We start from the raw sequence: 17,288 nt of genomic DNA, 5'->3' as shown, positions 1-17,288 counted from the left end.
GGTGGGGTCATGTGGGTAGGGTTGAGTGCAGCCTGATAGTTGGATTTTGGCACTGCTATTGAGATGGTGGACAGTTTTCAGTGACCTCCCCTGGCCATGTCCAATGGTCACATCCCCATCATAAGTGGTCTGTTAGTGGTACTGGGACCTCTGCCTCTTGCACACCCTCCACGGTCCAGATTTTCCTCTTCCTTACCTCCACCTTGTCCCAGACTACTTGGTCATCCTCCTGACTCTGCACATGGTGCCCAGCAGGCTCTGTCCTTGGCCCTTCTCCTCTCTCCCCACACTCATTGTCCTATGGGCCTTGTCCACCCTCATCTATTCTGGTGACCCCCATCAATAGTGAGGCAACACTAAGCCCCCATGCCCCCACCCCAGTATGCACCCCATTGTAGCATCTGGCACAGCATGTTCAACACTGAGCCCCCATCTCCCCACCCCATTATGTACCCCACTGTAGCCTGTTCTATTGATGGTTCCTCCATTCTCCTTCCTTTAGACCAAGAGCTTGCTGTCATCTCTGACTGCTCATAACTCACATCCAATCTGTTGTTTAAACCCTTTTGCCTTCACCTTCAAACCACATCCCTTATCCAATTATCCCCACTCCTGTACCTCTGCCTCTTCACTGGGTTGCTGAGATTCCCACCAGGCTCCCACCTAGGAACTTCATTTTCACTGCTCCCTCTGCCTGGACTTCCCCTCCTCATGCTGCCCCAGGACTCCTCCTGTAGTTCTTTGAGGTCTGTTCTAATGTCACCTTCTCAGTGAAGACTTCCCTACCTCCCTCTCTCCCTTCACTCTCTCCACTGCATTCATTGCCATATTATGCTTGCATGTGCATGCCTTTTTTCTTTCTTTTATCTCATGTTGCCCCTCAACATGAGCTCCGGAGAACACCAATGACTGACTTCTTTGCTCCCAATGCCCCATTAGGGGCATTCAGTAAACATGTGACTAAATGACTTGGCAAACATGCCCTCTTTTCTTTAACAGTGAGGTGTTTAGCATACTTCCACTTTGGTTTTACAATGCATCTACCTAAACCCATTGACCTTATTTGTGGAGAAAATGAAAAGACAGAGGTGGTGAGAGGAAGAAAGAGAGATAGAAATTAGGAGGGCGGAGGGGAGGATAAGAAGCAGTGGGAGAACAGGCACGAGGTTGTGGGGGATATGAAGGGAGAGGAGTAGAAGAGGGGGGAGGAAGGGGACTTGGTCAGGGAAATTAAAGAAAAGAGCCCAACAGAAAGCAAGGAAATTAAATACCATAGGAATTTCAAAATGGCAGAAGACTATTGGCTCCGATAAGGGTTGGCTTTTTATCAGGGAATCTATAAAACACTTCTCTGGGGATCTTTGAAAATGGGATTGATCCTCCTTCGTCTGAGATGGTTTAGATGTAGCAGTGCCAAATAGAAGAGAAATTAATGAAATCATCAGTCTATAGGTCTGTCTTCTTCTATGGGGTTCTTTATTGCTGTGTGCATCTTAAATATTAATGTGTCCTGGGCAGCTATGATTTCCCAGACAGCTGTTCTAGCTGCTGCAGACAAAATGAAAGAACTTACTTCAGTGACTCAATAATGTCTTTTCATACCACAGAACAGTTAGAACAAAGTTTTTCAACTTTTGTGGCTATGTCAGCAGGGAGGACACTTAGATTAAATTTAAAAATTTAATGGAATAAAGTATCTGAAAGGAAATACATTGACTAAAAGGGACTGCAGAATTCAAATGCCAAACATTAAAAATGGCTTTGCAGTTCAGATGATGAAGCTCAAAGTGTAACTGAGGAGCTTCTCTTTTTCCACATGTAAGTGTTTGTGTACAAACTTCTGGGTTAAGATGGTGGGATGAAACTAGTTCACAGAATTTATTTCCCAAAGATGGTGGAATGAAGAGAAATTAGCAAAAATAAAAATTGACCATTGGCAACAAACAAACCAAACTCTCAGAAGGTTGAATTGAAGCCCTGGGTGACTTCAGCCTGGTCCCAGGCTGATGCTGTCCCTGACACACAGGTGTGGTCAGCAGGGCTAACACCGATGTCTGCACAGGTACTGGTCAGCAAGACAGCACTGATGTCCACACAGGTGTTGGTCAGTAAGACTAGGACCAGTGTCCAGGCTCCATTGTGATTGGTGTATGGCCTGCCCGGCCTAGGTGGTCAGCCCAACACCCCCACATTCTTAAACAAGATGGAGACTGTCCTACTTGTGCCCATAGCCTAAAAACTTCATGGAGAATTGGTGATGAATAGAAAAAATACCCAATTCTCTCCCAGAAACCCTGAGTCTGGAGAGGGCTGCTGAGAGCTGGGACCAGAGAAAATGGTGAAAATCTTGGGACAGGAGAGTGTCTCATCATTCTCAAATGACGCTGGACTTAACCGGGGCTGGAAGAAGCAAGGGCCTCCAGTCTCAGGGTCACTGATGGTCAGGACAAACTCTGAGCCTGGGGCAAGGACACAGCCCTCTGAGGCACTCAGCCCCAGAAGGTTCTGTCATTGTCCAGCCTGTGCCCTGGACCTACAGCCCAGCCCTCCGTCCACACCCGAGAGAGGAGGGGAAGTAAAGGAGACTGAGTTAGAATCAGGTAAAAATCAGGGGCAATGATTTAACATGCCTGGTTTCTACAGTTCCTCTTTTACACCAGCTCTGTTCGAGCTTCTTAAACTGAATCAACACATTTGTGGCGTTCAAGGGGTTATCCACTCACATTTCCTTCTTTCAAACTCAGCAACAACTAATTTAAAACAAATATTTCTTCCATTTTCATTTTATGTTCTAGTCAGGGCTTGAAGCATAAAATCTGTGAGAAAGTCTGAAAATGGGGGACTAATCTTGCAAAGAGCTATGAGATACCAGGTATCTTCAAAGGTATCTTGTGACTGGGCATCCTGCTCTGTTTACCCCAAGGAGCCCAGGTCCAAGGGCCTTGGAGAAGATTTTACAGACACAGGCCTCCATCTGGGAAGTTCTCTGATGAAAACGTGAAGTTGCTGTAAAAACTCTATTTGAATTTTTAAAATGCTACTTTAGAGTGCAAATACAGTGCATGGACAAAATCTCAGGAATCATCACTTCTAAATGAAAGGGGAGAGAGAGAGGGAAGGAGGGAGGGGAAGAAAAATAGAGATAGAAGAAGGAGGAAGAGGAGGAGGAGGAGGAGAAGAAGAGAAAGAGGAGCGTGCAGGGGAGGAGAACAGTAGGAGAAGGACGGGGAGAAGGAGAAAAAGAAGAAGGAAAGAGGAAGAAGAAGAAGAAAAAGAAGAACAGGAGGAGGAGAAAAAGGAGAAGGGTGCAGAGAAGAGGTGAGGGCAGGGGAGGAGAGGGGGAGAGGAGGGAGCTGCAGGAGTGAAGTAGAAACACAAGGCGGCCTGTATCTGATTAAACTGTTCGTTCCAGCTGATGCTCTAGCTCCACCTCAGCCATGGCACCAAGAAAACCAAACCCATTTCCGTTGAGTCGATTCCAACTCATAGAGACCTTACAACAGAACAGAACTGCCCCAGAGGGTTTCCAAGGAGCAGCTAGCGAATTCAAACTGCCGATCTTTTGGTTAGCAGCCAAGCTCTGAACCGCTGCACCACCAGGGCTCCTCAGCCACGGTAGTTAGGAAAGTTTGCGTAGTGCTGAGTAGCCCTGAGGACATCTTGGCAGGTGAAGAAGAGCGAGGCAGAAGGTGTCCCCACAGTCCATGATACCCCGGTGGTCCTCGAATCCTCCTGCCCAGGTTTGGCTCCTGGACTCAGCACAGCCTTGTGCTTAGATCGACCTCTGCTGTCTCCTGGCTGATGTTATCATGTCTTTCATGCTAATACTTGAGCAGAAGGTTGGGTAACAGAGACACAACGTTGACCAATTTTTCATCAGCTAACCCTCCACTGGTGACATGCAAGTCCCCAGGTGGGTAGAGGACACTTTGCATGATGAGGAGGATTCCTGTACTTACTGTCCCCCTGGCAGAGCAGTGGCCCCAGTCGGTACACCACCTCAGAGCCAGGCCGGCCTGCATCTGTGATCACAATCCGCATCAACGGCAGGTGTTCCTTGTGGGAGAACAGCCCTGTGTCGTTCATCCTGGGGGAGAAAACACAGCTCAGTGGTGCACACACACATCAGGAGGGGTTGCCCGTGCGGACATTCTGAACAGGCCACAGGTTTAGCGGGTCCAATTAGAGCTCAGACTACTGCTCCTATAATTGACCACAGAGAAGGAAGCAGCAGCTGACTTAGAGGTAGGGTGATCTGGGTTAGCCAAGATCATGTTCTCAGCCTGAAGAAGTAGCTGACTACTCTTACAGACACAGGCGCTGCAAGGGATTTAGCATGGCTTTATCACGCATGCAGTGTTGCACACCTCATGGGGAAACAGCCCCAGTGGCAATAGTTAAGGTTTCCTGACTCAGGGTTTTAATATATTTTAAAAAAACTATCATGTTTCTGTTTTGTCTGTCCTTACTGATTTCATAATAAAAAACTGATTGGAAGACAAACTAGGAATAAAATACTCTGCAGTGTTCTCTAAATGTTAATCACTGTGGGAAAGTGCTTTGGGAACCCCTGTCCCTAGACATTAGCCCCAACACACACCGTGCCACTCTCTGTTACCTGCACAGTAACAGGTATGACTCCTGCCCTCAACAACCACACCATCCAAGATGCCACAGGTGCTCACTAATGTCTTGAATGGCTGTGTGAGACTGAAAGTTGAGTGGGAATAAATCAGCTCTCCTGAGAAAACGAGACCAGATCTGGGATGTGGGACAACCTGGCCTCATCCGGAACCTGGCCTGGTCTGGCCACCAGTTCCTCTTTGGCCAGGTTCTACGTCTCTAAACTGAGGGGATTGTTTACATTTTTGCAATGTCCTCTTATTTAAGCTGTTTCAATTTCATGTAGATTTCTGATTTGTTAACAGAGGAGAATCTGACTGGAATGTCTAAAGCCCTGAATCTGTGGGGACTGGGTGAGCACTAACTTCTACCCTTTCTGCAGCTGCCAATTCCACCTCTGTTAGATTTTGAAAAAACAGCTTAGTTACTGAACATATAGTCATTGCAATTAAAATTTCCTTATTTAAGGAAAAAAAAAGGTATCAAATGTAAACAAAATAAATGTTTTATTTTAGGTCAAACTAAAATAATGCATTAATGTTACTTTACTTTTTCTTCCTATGTGAAAAATCTTGTCTATTTAGTACACATACTGAGATATAAAGGAATAAACATTAAAAATTAAATAATAAGGCATGTTATATTGAAGACATTGAATCATTTGCCAAATTTAGCCTCAACAGTCCATAGCTCTACCAAGTTAAGCTTCCATTTGTTCATGCTAATGAAAGGGCTACAACACAGATTTTCCAAATCCATTAATGCTTAATTTTGGAATAGAACAGAAAGTAGACAAGTTAGACCCATGGCCTATGAATCATGGGAGAGGTCGGTCTGGTAGATGGCAACCACGTTAACTGCCGTCTGTGAGGGCCAGGTTCTCTGCAGAAACACACACGTGTTTCAGTTGGTGTTAGGGCCTGCCACATCATGAGGAGATGCAGATCTGGTAGTTAGGTATTCAGCGAGGAGCCCTGAATTCCTAAAGAACCATTTTACAGAAATTGGTGCTTTAATCTAGCGCTTACCATTAGCAATGTTTGTAGAGTACTAAGAATACTGAAGAGATAGCTCAGTGAATTGCTGTTGTGTTAATGAAATAAAGGTAATGAAATAAGACTGTTCTGGGCTGGTTTGAAGATCATGTTATTGCCTGTTTGAGGGAAGAAGGATGGATACTTTTCACCAATGTCTTGTGAATAAATATGGCTCTTAAATTCCCTGTTTTAGTCAAGTGATTGTAGATTTGACAGGGTAGCTAGGCTCTTTCAAAACTGCCTAATAGGTACTCATGATGTTTCTGTTTTCTCCATTTTTTCGTAGAAGGTTCCACTGAAATCCAAATTTACAAAGAGTGCATTTGCCCCATGTTTCCACAGGTCTCAAGAATACAATAAAAGAAATTTCAAGTCTGTTTTTTAAAAAAACTCTTAAAACTATGGAAATTATATTTACGACTCTCTAAAGAAGCAAAAATCTTCCCCAAGCTAATTCTCATTTTGCAGAGGACTTTATGTGATACAAAGTGTGAGTGTAGCTCAAGATACTTCTGGAAGTTAGAAGGGAAGCTACGTTGGGCCAACTCTAACGTTCAGTAATAGTTTGGTGGGAGAGGAACAGAAGTGATAGGACTGTCCACAACAAGCTCATTCAGAAGGACTTTTACAACCAAATTTGGAGAGTGTTTCAAATGAATGGAGTGATTTTGACCTTCTCATAATAAATTTTACTTGCAGAAAAATATATCATCGCTTAAATTTTTTTTTGTCAATTAATTGGTTTTTTAAATCTTATTATAAATATCTCAGATATTCAAAATGGCTTAAACAATAATCTAATGAATACCAAGGTACCCATCTCAACAACTGAAATATTACCAGCGTAAAGGAAAAAATTGTAAATAATTATGGATGACATGATATGTGTGCAGAAAATCCAAAATAATCTATATAGACTATTAGAATTAAAAATATGCATTTAGCTGGGCCACAGGATCCAAGAGCAATTAGATAAAAATCGATCTTATTTCTACATGACAGCAACACAAAAATGAAAATGAAATGCAAAATGATGTAATTTTCATTGACATCAAAAAACATAAAATCTCTAGGAATAAAACTAACAAAAGGCATTTATGACCTCTACACTGATATCACTAGCATTAAAAAAATTTTTACATAGGAAATCTCAACATTGTAAAAATATCAATTCCCCTAAATTTATCTAAAGTGTCAATGTAATCCCAACCAAAACTGCAGCAATGGAAGCGGAAGTAATGGTAGCTATGGAAACATAAAACTTCCAAAAAATAAATAAAGAACAGAAGACAAATGAATAAACTTACATACAACATGCCCCCTGCAAAACCAGACGACGGAGTTCGTGTGGATGTCACACTACCTGTAGTAGAAAAACAACAGCAAAATCCAGCAAGCTACTCCCCATACTCTGACACAAGCTTTTACAGAAAGAAAGGGAAGTTTTGGGAAAAGTGCTTATGAAAGAGGAGAGGAGAACTGAACGTTGACCTAAAATGTATCTAAAACCACTACCAGAGAGAGAGAGTTTACCTTAAGTGTGAAAGTGCTGGAAAAGTGTGCACCGGTCCCTGACGACAGAGAAGGGACTTAATGTGCATTTGGGTCATGGAAGTGTGACCTCAGAAAGATAACGCGTTAGGGGAGGAGAGAATTAAAATGTAGGGAAATATATCCTTCAAAAGCCATGGAAGTCACAGAAAAGAAGTAATAGAGGGAGCCTCCACATCCTTCAAGGAAAAGGAAATTAAAAAAAAAAAAAATGAAGGAGACACAACCCCTTCCCTCCCACCCTCCCCCTAACACAAGGAACCAGGTTGACCTAAGCTGGGGCACTTAACCTTGGAAGACAAAAACCGTCTTAAACAGCCACTCCTGTTCCTAGAAATGCAGAGGTGCAGTATTTTTTATATAAAAAACTACTACAAAAGAAAACTTAACAAAGCAAGACATGAATGAAAACAATAAGTAGATAAAAATTCCCTCTGAAAACCCAATGATGAAGCGAAGAAAACTGCAACCACACCATCCAAACTTAATTAAATATTCTGACACAAACTCTGAGGATGGAGAAAGGCACTGTGAACCAGAATCCAAAAATTAATAACATAAATGAACAAAAGTCAGGCAGAAATGAAATAAGAGTTGATGGAAATTTAGAAACAGATATAAGAAATATAAAAAAGGAATAATTATAGATGCCCAAGGGAAAATAAAGTCAGATTAAAATGTAATGAAGGCCATTGAGGGAAAACCAAAAAACTAGTCAGAGAATAAAAATGAAGTAAAGGAAGGAATAAAATGGATCAGAGAGAAAGTAACTGAAATGTAAGAAAGGCAAAGAAAATTCAATTTATATATAATTGGAGTCCCTGAAGATGAGAAACAAAACAATGAAACAGAACAAATCTTTAAAAATATAATTTTATATAAAGTTTATATAAATTTTTCTGAAAGTAAAAGAAGACCTGAGGCTATATATTGAAAAAGCACACCACATACCAGAGAAAATTGGCCTCCAACAACCAACTCCGAGATATAAGGGGAAAAAACCCTCAGAGCTTCCAGGCAAAGTGGTAAAATAACTTATAAGCACATCAGAACGCATGTGTGAACACGGATTTTATATCCACACCAAGCTCTCCTTCCCATACCAAGGCTGTAGAAAAAGTATTAACGTTTAGAAATTGAAGGAACTCTGTACCCATAAGCCCTTTTTGAAGAATCTACTGCATATAAACATCATCCAGCCAAGTGATAATGTGGGAAACTTTGGCAAAAAGAATGGTGGTGAGAATTTGTTATGGTTTAATTGTAGATCTAAGACTAAATCAAAGTGAAAAGACAAATGATGGTATATATAACACATCCTACAAGTTATTAGTATTATATTCTGACAAGGCAGAAATGATGAAATGGGAGGAGGTGGGGAGGAAAGAGGAAAGTTGAATAAATTTATTGATGATTACATAGGCAATAGGCGAGAGGTAAAGAAAATTAAAAAAGTATCAACAACAACAAACTCTAAAACACAATAATGGGTTAAATAATGAAACAGAGAGAAAAGATATTTTAAAAGAAATAACTGTAAAGGTAACTACAAGAACAAAAGGCAAATCTTGCTAATCACCAAAGAAATAACAAAAAACTAATAAAAGAACAAAGAAGTATCCATCATGTAAAAAAGACACATGAAATATAACAATTCACATAAAATAATGTGGCAAGGTTGAGCCCAAACATATGAGCTTTAACAACAAATGTTGTAAAGGGGCTTAGCTCACCCTTTATAAGACAAAAGATTTCAAGTTTGGCCCCAAACCAAGATGCAATGTATGCTGTACACCAGAGACACACCTAACACAAAGTGATTCCGAAAGGCTGGAAAGCCAGAGGACAGAAGCCCACCTGCTAGTGGAATCCACAAGCAAGCAGGTGGCCGTCCTGACATCACAGGAGAATTTAAGCCAAAAGCAAGGTACTGACAAAGAAAGCATTTTTCAGTGCTGAAAGCTGAAATCTGCAACAGTTATAAACATTTTTTCTAAATAACACACCAAACATATAGGAAGTGAAATTTAGAGGAAACGAGAGAAGCATGCACAGAAACACATGAATAGGAGAATTTAGTATAAAAAGGAGACAGAAAGTGAGTAGGGATGTACCCACACCCATTACCACAGAGTCAATTCCGACTCATAGTGAACCTGTAGGACAGAGTAGAACTAACCCATAGGGTGTCCAAGGCAGTAATCTTTATGGAAGTAGACTGCCACGTCTTTCTCCTACAGAGTGGCTGGTGGATTTGAACTGCTGACCTTTTGGTTAGCACTTTAACCACAGCACCACCGGGGTTACTAAAACAAAAAAAAAAAAACCATTGCCAATGAGTTGATTTCGACTCATAGTGACTCTATAGGACAGAGTAGAACTGCCCCATAGAGTTTCCAAGGAGCGTCTGGTGGATTCGAACTGCCTATCTTTTGGTTAGCAGCCATAGCTCTTAACCAGTATGCCACCAGGTTTCCCCAGGGTTACTAGATAGTAGGGATATAATCAATGAGGTAGAAATTACGTCTGTATCATAAGTTATAGTCCCTAGGCGGAGCGAAAGTTTAAGCACTTGACTATTAGTCAAAAGGTTGGCGGTTCAAACACACCCAGAGGCACCTCATAAGACAGGCAGGCCTGGCAATCCTCTTCTAAGAGGTCGCAGCCTTGAAAGTCTTGTGGAGCAGTTCTACTCTGCACACGCAGGGTCACCGTGAAGCAGAATAGACCTAATGGCAACTAACAACAACAACATAAGTTAAACCCCAACTGAAAAAAAAATACAACTTCTTGTCAAGCTTGCATGAAATATTCACAAAACCTGGGGTCATATAGTATATCGCATACACACACAAAAACGGTAAATTCCCTAATAGAGAAATATTGTAAATAACACAATCTTATCAAAATACAATAAAATGAAAAATATTATTAAAAAGGTCTTTCATTTGAAAATTTTAAAACCCTTTATTAAACAAATCTGAGCTAAAAGAGAAATAGAAACCAAAATGCAGAATTATAAATTCTGAACTACTATTTCAGATTTACTATTCTCTAAACAACACATTTCAGAATATTTAATGCATTTAAGCAGTGTTCAGAAGAAAGTCAAACCCTTAAGTATATGTACCAATAAAAATAAAATAATGAAAATGAACATATTAAATTTTCACCACAAGACTAGTATAAGAGCAACAAAGTAAATCAAAAGAAAGCTAAAGAAGGAAATAAATAAAAGCAAAAAATAATGTGAAAAAGAATATAGAAACAGTGCATTTAATGAACAAATCAAAATATTTTTAAATTAACACACTATATAGACAAACAGATCATGTTCTGAAAAATTCCATAACAATTAATAAAAGGGAGGAAAGCACATGTATACAAAATATGAAGGGAAAATAGTCATTCAAAGGGAAAAACATAAAAACAGGCTACCTTCTAGATACCTATATAAGTAAATTTGAAAATTTAGTGTGAAAAGATAATGTACTGGAAAAATCCAGTTTAACAAAATTGATTTCATTAGATTTACATAGATAAGTAGATCAAATTTCATAGAAAAAACAGAAAATCATCAAGGAAACACTCCACAAAAAAGCACCTGGCCCAGATGGCTTCACAGAGCAAGTCCAACAAACAACTGAAGACCTAATAGTGCTCCAGAAATTCACCCAGAGCACTGAAAACGAAGAAAATATCCAGTTCTACGACACAAATGTAACACTGATACTCAAACCTGGCAAAGACAAAAAGAAAAGCATAGAATCATTCACTTTTGAACACAGATGCAAACCTTCTAAGTAAAATATTAGTAAATAAAATATAATACCACAAAAGAAATGATACAACATGACCAAGTAGAATTTATTCTAGTTTCCATATCAGGACATTCACTAATATAATGGACTAATATAATAGATCAAATTAAGAGATCTAAGGAGGAAAATCATTTAATTGCCTCCACAAATGTTGAAAACGAAACAAAAAAAAGCTTTTAATAAGTAGTGACATCCATTCCTAATAAATCATTAAGGAAGGTAAGACTCGAGGGTGCTTTCTTAACATGATTACGTAAATGTAATACACATAAAGATAGACTTTTCTTTGCTGAGACATATACTATGTCTATATCTGCATCTACATTTAAATCTCTGATATCTATATCTGTTGTTGTTATTAGTGCTATCAAGTCACTTCTGAGCAACCCTATATACAAAATAACAAGATGGTGCCTGGTCCTGCACCATCCAAATAATCATGACTGTGTTTAAGCCCATTGTTGCAGCCACTGTGTCAATCCATCTAGCTGAGGGTCTTCCTCCTTTTCACCGACCCTCTGCTTTACCAAACATGATGTCCTTCTCCAGGGACTGGTCCCTCCTGATAAAAGGTCCAAAGCATGTGAGACAAAGTCTTGCCATCCTTGCTTCTAAGGAGCATTCTGGCTGTACTTCTTCCAAGACAGATTTGTTCGTTCTTCTGGCAGTCCATGGTATTTTCAATATTCTTTGCCAACACCATAATTCAAAGGCATCAATTCTTCTTCAGTAATAACTTATTCATTGTCTAGCTTTCACATGCATATGAGGTGATTGAAAACACCATGGCTTGGGTCAGGCACACCTTAGTCTTCAAGGTGACATCTTTGCTTTTTAACACATGTTTAAGAGGTCTTTTGTAGCAGATTTGCCCAAGGCAATGCATTGTTTGATTTCTTGACTGCTGCTTCCATGGGCATTGATTGTAGATCCAAGTAAAATGAAATCTTTGACACTTTCAGTATCTTCTCCATTTATTATGACTTTGATTTTTGTTTTCTTTATGTTGAGGTGTAATTCATACAAGGCAGTGGTCTTTGATCTTCATCAGTAAGTGCTTCAAGTCCTCTTCACTTTCAGCAAGCAAGCAAGGTTGTATCATTTGTGTAATGCAGGTTGTTAATGAGTCCTCCTCCAATCCTGATGCCCTGTCCTTCTTCATATAATCCAGATTCTCAGATTATTTGCTCAGCACACAGATTGAATAAGTACGGTGAAAGTATACAACCCTGACTCACACCTTTCCTAATTTTAAACTGTGCAGTATCCCTTTGTTCTGTTCAAACGACTGCCTCTTAGTCTATGGACAGATTCCTCATGAGCACAATTAAGTGTTCTGGAGTTCCCATTCTTTGCAATGTTATCCATAGTTAGTTATGATCCACACAGTTGAATGCGTTTGCATAGTCAAAAAAACACAGGTAAATATCTTTCTGGTATTCTCTGCTGTAAGCCAAGATCAATCTGACATCAGCAATGATATTCCTTGTTCCCCATCCTCTTCTGAATCTGGCTTCAATTTCTTGCAGTTCCCTATCTACACCATTCAAATACTTAGTCCTAAAGCCAGCATCTCCCTTAATGGGGACACACTAGTGATGTTTCACAAAGATCATGAGGCAAGGATCCTCACCACTACTCAACATAGTAACGGAAGTCTAGCCAATGCTGCCAGAAAAGAGAATGCACTAAAAGGCATGATACCTGAAAAGCAGAACTACATCTATTTGCAGATGTTTGAGCAGATACTGGAAACCCTCGAGAATCATTGCTAATACTAAACCAAACAATAAAAGAACTCAGCAAATCAGCAGGGTATAATATTAACACACCTTCACACACATAAACAACAACCAGTGAGATGACATAATGGTATAGGAAGGGTGTATGAGTAACTTCAAATATAAGAATCAGCACGAAGCCAACTCCTATGAGGTAGAGGTCAAATGTATTCCAGATTTCCACATTCTTTGAGCTGCTGTACCACTCCATCTCTGACACTGGACACTCTCCCTGCCCTCCACTGTTTGCATTTGGCAGTTCACTGCAGTATCTCACGAACTGTACTTACAGTTAAGTGATTTACTAAAGAAAAGGGTACATCTTGGGATCAGAATCGACAGGTTGCAGCTCAAGCATCAGGACCTGGAAGCATGTAGGCACAGTCTCCCTCCTTCAGTGCAGGACAGCTCTTTCGGCTCCTCTTGGCCCCCTGAGGACAGGCTCCATCCGACCCTGCTGTCGTCACCACCACCTCTGCAGCCGGGTCCCTTCTGAGCCTGTTGCCACTGGCTCTGTCGCTGGTTCCCTACTGGATGTTCCACTGTCTTCACTAGTGTTATAGCTCTTTTAGGAGGTTCCTGCTTTCCTCTCTCTCTCTGCTTCTCCTTTCTCCCTTCTGCTTCTCTTCTTGCTTCTTTCTGTCTCTAAACCTCTGTGGGGCTTGCCACTTAATTACTTGAATTCCCCATCAATTTCAGGGCATGCAGGGCCATGAACTGACCAGTGCTACAGGCCACAGACACTTCATTTGCATACTAGGTATGACTGGGCTACAACTCACCTCATTCGCATAGTATATTGACCAATCCCTGCAAGGTGCATACCAATCAAAGGGCAGGCTGCAGCCTAGGACCAGTCAAAATGTCAAGTTGTTTACAGCTTACCCAGCAAATGTCAATAAACCTGGACAAAAGTTACACACCCTTTGGGGTAGAGACTAGGGCAAAGGTAACTCCTCAGGGTTTAGGGGAAAAGGCCACATAAAGGAACTCACTTCATCGTAAAACTCTATTTACAACAGCAAGAAAGAAGACAAAATTATTTAGGACCAAGTTTAACAGAAAATATACCAAATGAGTGTGATGAAAATATTAAAACTCTCCTGAGACACACACAAGTAGACTTCAGTGTCCATTGTTCTTGGATGAGACAACTCAGCATTATTAAAATGTTACTTCCTTCTAAGCAAATTTATAAATGTAACGCAATCTCAACAAAGACACCAACAAACTTAATGTGAAACTAGTCATGAGAAAACATGAAACCCAAATAGGGGAATACTACAAAAATACTGGGATGTTTTTCTCAAAATATCAACATAAAAGAAAGGAACACCAGGGAATGCTCCAGATTAAAGGAGACAAAAGGACATGGAGACTGAACTCAACATATGATGTGAGTTCAGTTCAGCCATGGCTCCGAACTGAGTGAAGCACTTACTCTCTCCCTGGGTTAGATCCTAGGGACCAGGGCCTCTAACTCATACAACCCCAAATTGTGTGGATGGAAGCAGAGATTCTACAACAGGGACATGGGGAGTGATGATGAGAAGGGTCAGTGATGCCTGCAGGTACGAGGGACTGAGAACCACATGAGGACCATTACTTTGAGCCAATCCCACAGGGTTTGTTCCAGAACCAGCACCAGTGCCTACACCACAGCCCTGGGAAAGCAGGACCTGTGATGAGGAGGATACTGTATCTCACTGGACTCCTTCCATCCTGGAGGGATTGATATGTTTTCTGTTATGGGTTTGCCTCTGGTGCCCACAGTACCTCTTCCCACACCGCTGCTGGTGGTTCATAAGGGGTTTGGTCCACCACATGAGATTGGCATGGCACTCCCTCCTACCATGGCTGAGAGGTCAATTGTCCCTCTACATTCTGTAGTGCATGGAAGCTGTATACCCGTGTAATGTTGGAGCTCACAGTCACCAAGAATCCCAGCTAATGAGTCTTCCTCCAATCTTGATGCCCCGTTCTTCTTCATATAGTTCAGCCTTTGGGATTATTTGTTCAGCATACAGATTAAATAGGTATGGTGAAAGAATACAACCCTGACGCACACCTTTCCTGACTTTAAACCAGTCAGTATCCCCTTGTTCTGTCCGAACAACTGCCTCTTGATCTATGTAAAGGTTCCTCATCAGCACGATTAAGTGTTCTGGAATTCCCATTCTTTGCAATGTTATCCATAATTTGCTATGATCCACAAGTCGAATGCCTTCGCATAGTCAGTAAAACACAGGTAAACATCCTTTTGGTATTCTCTGCTTTTAGCCAGGATCCATCTGACATCAGCAATGATATCCCTGGTTCCATGGCCTCTTCTGAAACTGGCCTGAATTTCTGGCAGTTCCCTGTCAATATACCGCTGCAGCCATTTTTGAATGATCTTCAGCAAAATCTTGGTTGTGTGTGATATTAATGATATTGTTCTATAATTTCCACATTTGGTTGGATCACCTTTCTTGGGAATAGGCATAAATATGGATCTCTTCCAGTCAGTTGGTCAGAAAGCTGTCTTCCATATTTCTTGGCATAGACAAGTGAGCACCTCCAGCACTGCATCTCTTTGTTGAAACATCTCAATTATATTCCATCAATTCCTGAAGCCTTGTTTTTCTCCAATGCCTTCAGAGCAGCTTGGACTTCTTCCTTTAGTACCATTGGTTCCTCTTGAAATGGCTGAACATCGACTAATTCTTTTTACTACAATGACTCTGTGTATTCCTTCCATCTTCTTTTGATGCTTCCTGCGTCATTTGATATTTTCCCCATAGAATCCTTCACTATTGCAACTCAAGGCTTGAATTTTTTCTTCAGTTCTTTCAGCTTGAGAAACGCTGAGCGTGTTCTTCCCTTTTGGTTTTCCATCTCCAGTTCTTTGCACGTGTCATTATAATACTTTACTTTGTCTTCTTGAGGCACCCTTTGAAATCATCTGTTCAGTTCTTTTACTTCGTTAATTCTTCCTTTTGCTTTAGCTGCTCAACGTTCAAGAGCAAGTTTCAGAGTTTCATCTGACATCCATCTTAGTCTTTTCTTTGTTTCCTGTCTTTTCAAAGACCTCTTGCTTTTTTCATGCGTAATGTCCTTGATGTCATTCCACAACTCGTCTGGTCACTAGTGTTCAATGGGACAATGGTCTCCAAATTCAGGTGGGATCTACTCAAGGTCATATTTTGGCTCTCGTGGACTTGCTCTGATTTTCTTCAGTTTCAGCTTGAACTTGCATATGAGCAATTGATGGTCTGTTCCACAGTCAGCCACTGTCCTTGTTCTGAGTGATGATATTGAGCTTTTCCATCGTCTCTTCCCACAGATGTAGTCAATTTAATTTCTGTGTGTTCTATCTGGTGAGAGTCGCTGTTTATGTTGGTGAAAAGAAGGTATTTGCAATGGAGAAGTCATCGGTCTTGTAAAATTCTATCATTTTTATCTCCGGCATTCTTTCTGTCACCAAGGCCATATTTTCGAACTACTGATCCTTCTTCTTTGTTTCCAACTTTTGCATTCTAATTGCCAGTAATTATGAATGCATTTTGATTGCATGTTTGATCTGTTTCAGGCTGCAGCAGCTGATAAAAATGTTCTCTTTCTTCATTTTTGGCCTAGTGGTTGGTGCATAAATTTGAATAACAGTCACATTAACTGGCCTTCCTTGTAGGTGTATGGATATTATCCTATCACTGACAGCGTTGTACTTCAGGATAGATCTTGAAATGTTCTTTTTGATGATGAATGCAATACCATTTCTCTTCAAGTTGTCATTCCCAGCATAGTAGACTATACGACTGTTCGATTCAAAATGGCTAATACTAGTCCATTTCAGCTCACTAATGCCTAGGATATTGATGTTTATGCATTCCGTTTCATTTTTGACGATTTCCAATTTTCCTAAATTCATACTTTGTACATTCCAGGTTCCGATTATTAATGGATATTTGCAGCTGTTTCTTTTCATTTTGAGTCATGCCACATCAGCAAATGAAGTCCCGAAAGCTTTACTCCATCCACGTCATTAAGGTTGACTCTACTTTGAGGAAGCAGCTCTTCCCCAGTCATCTTTTGAGTGCCTTCCAACCTGGGGGGCTCATCTTCCAGCACTACATCAGACAATGTTCTGCTGCTATTCGTAAGGTTTTCACCGGCTAATGCTTTTCAGAAGTAGACTGCCGGGTCCTTCTTCCTAGTCTGTCGTAGTCTGGAAGCTCAGCTGAAACCTGTCCTCCGTGGGTGACCCTGCTGGTGTCTGAATACCGGTGGCATAGCTTCCAGCATCACAGCAACATGCAAGCCCCCACAGTAGGACAAACCGACAGACATGTGGGGGTCCTGTTCACTAGCTCTGATTAATACAATCTTGTTCTGTGGAGGGAAAAGATGATCAAAGTTGTTGAGACTGTATGTTGTTGTTGTCAGTTGCCTTAGAGTCAGTCTAACTCATAGTGACCCCGCGTACAAAAGAACGA

The 17,288-nt window shown here is 40.9% G+C and overlaps 1 protein-coding gene across 5 annotated transcripts in view; it reads right to left on the bottom strand.

Moving 5' to 3' along the window:
- Positions 1–17,288, bottom strand: part of LOC100661670 (contactin-associated protein-like 4) — a 162,058-nt gene that overhangs the window by 38,883 nt on the left and 105,887 nt on the right. For all 5 annotated transcript variants that reach the window (XM_064286340.1, XM_064286344.1, XM_064286343.1 and 2 more), the window contains one exon: positions 3,960–4,087. In XM_064286340.1, coding sequence (XP_064142410.1) covers positions 3,960–4,087 — 128 coding nt within the window. The remainder of the gene's footprint in view (positions 1–3,959; positions 4,088–17,288) is intronic.

Source organism: Loxodonta africana, chromosome 6 (assembly GCF_030014295.1).
Source record: "Loxodonta africana isolate mLoxAfr1 chromosome 6, mLoxAfr1.hap2, whole genome shotgun sequence".
Lineage (NCBI taxonomy): Eukaryota > Metazoa > Chordata > Mammalia > Proboscidea > Elephantidae > Loxodonta > Loxodonta africana.
This window is presented reverse-complemented; position numbering and strand designations above follow the sequence as displayed.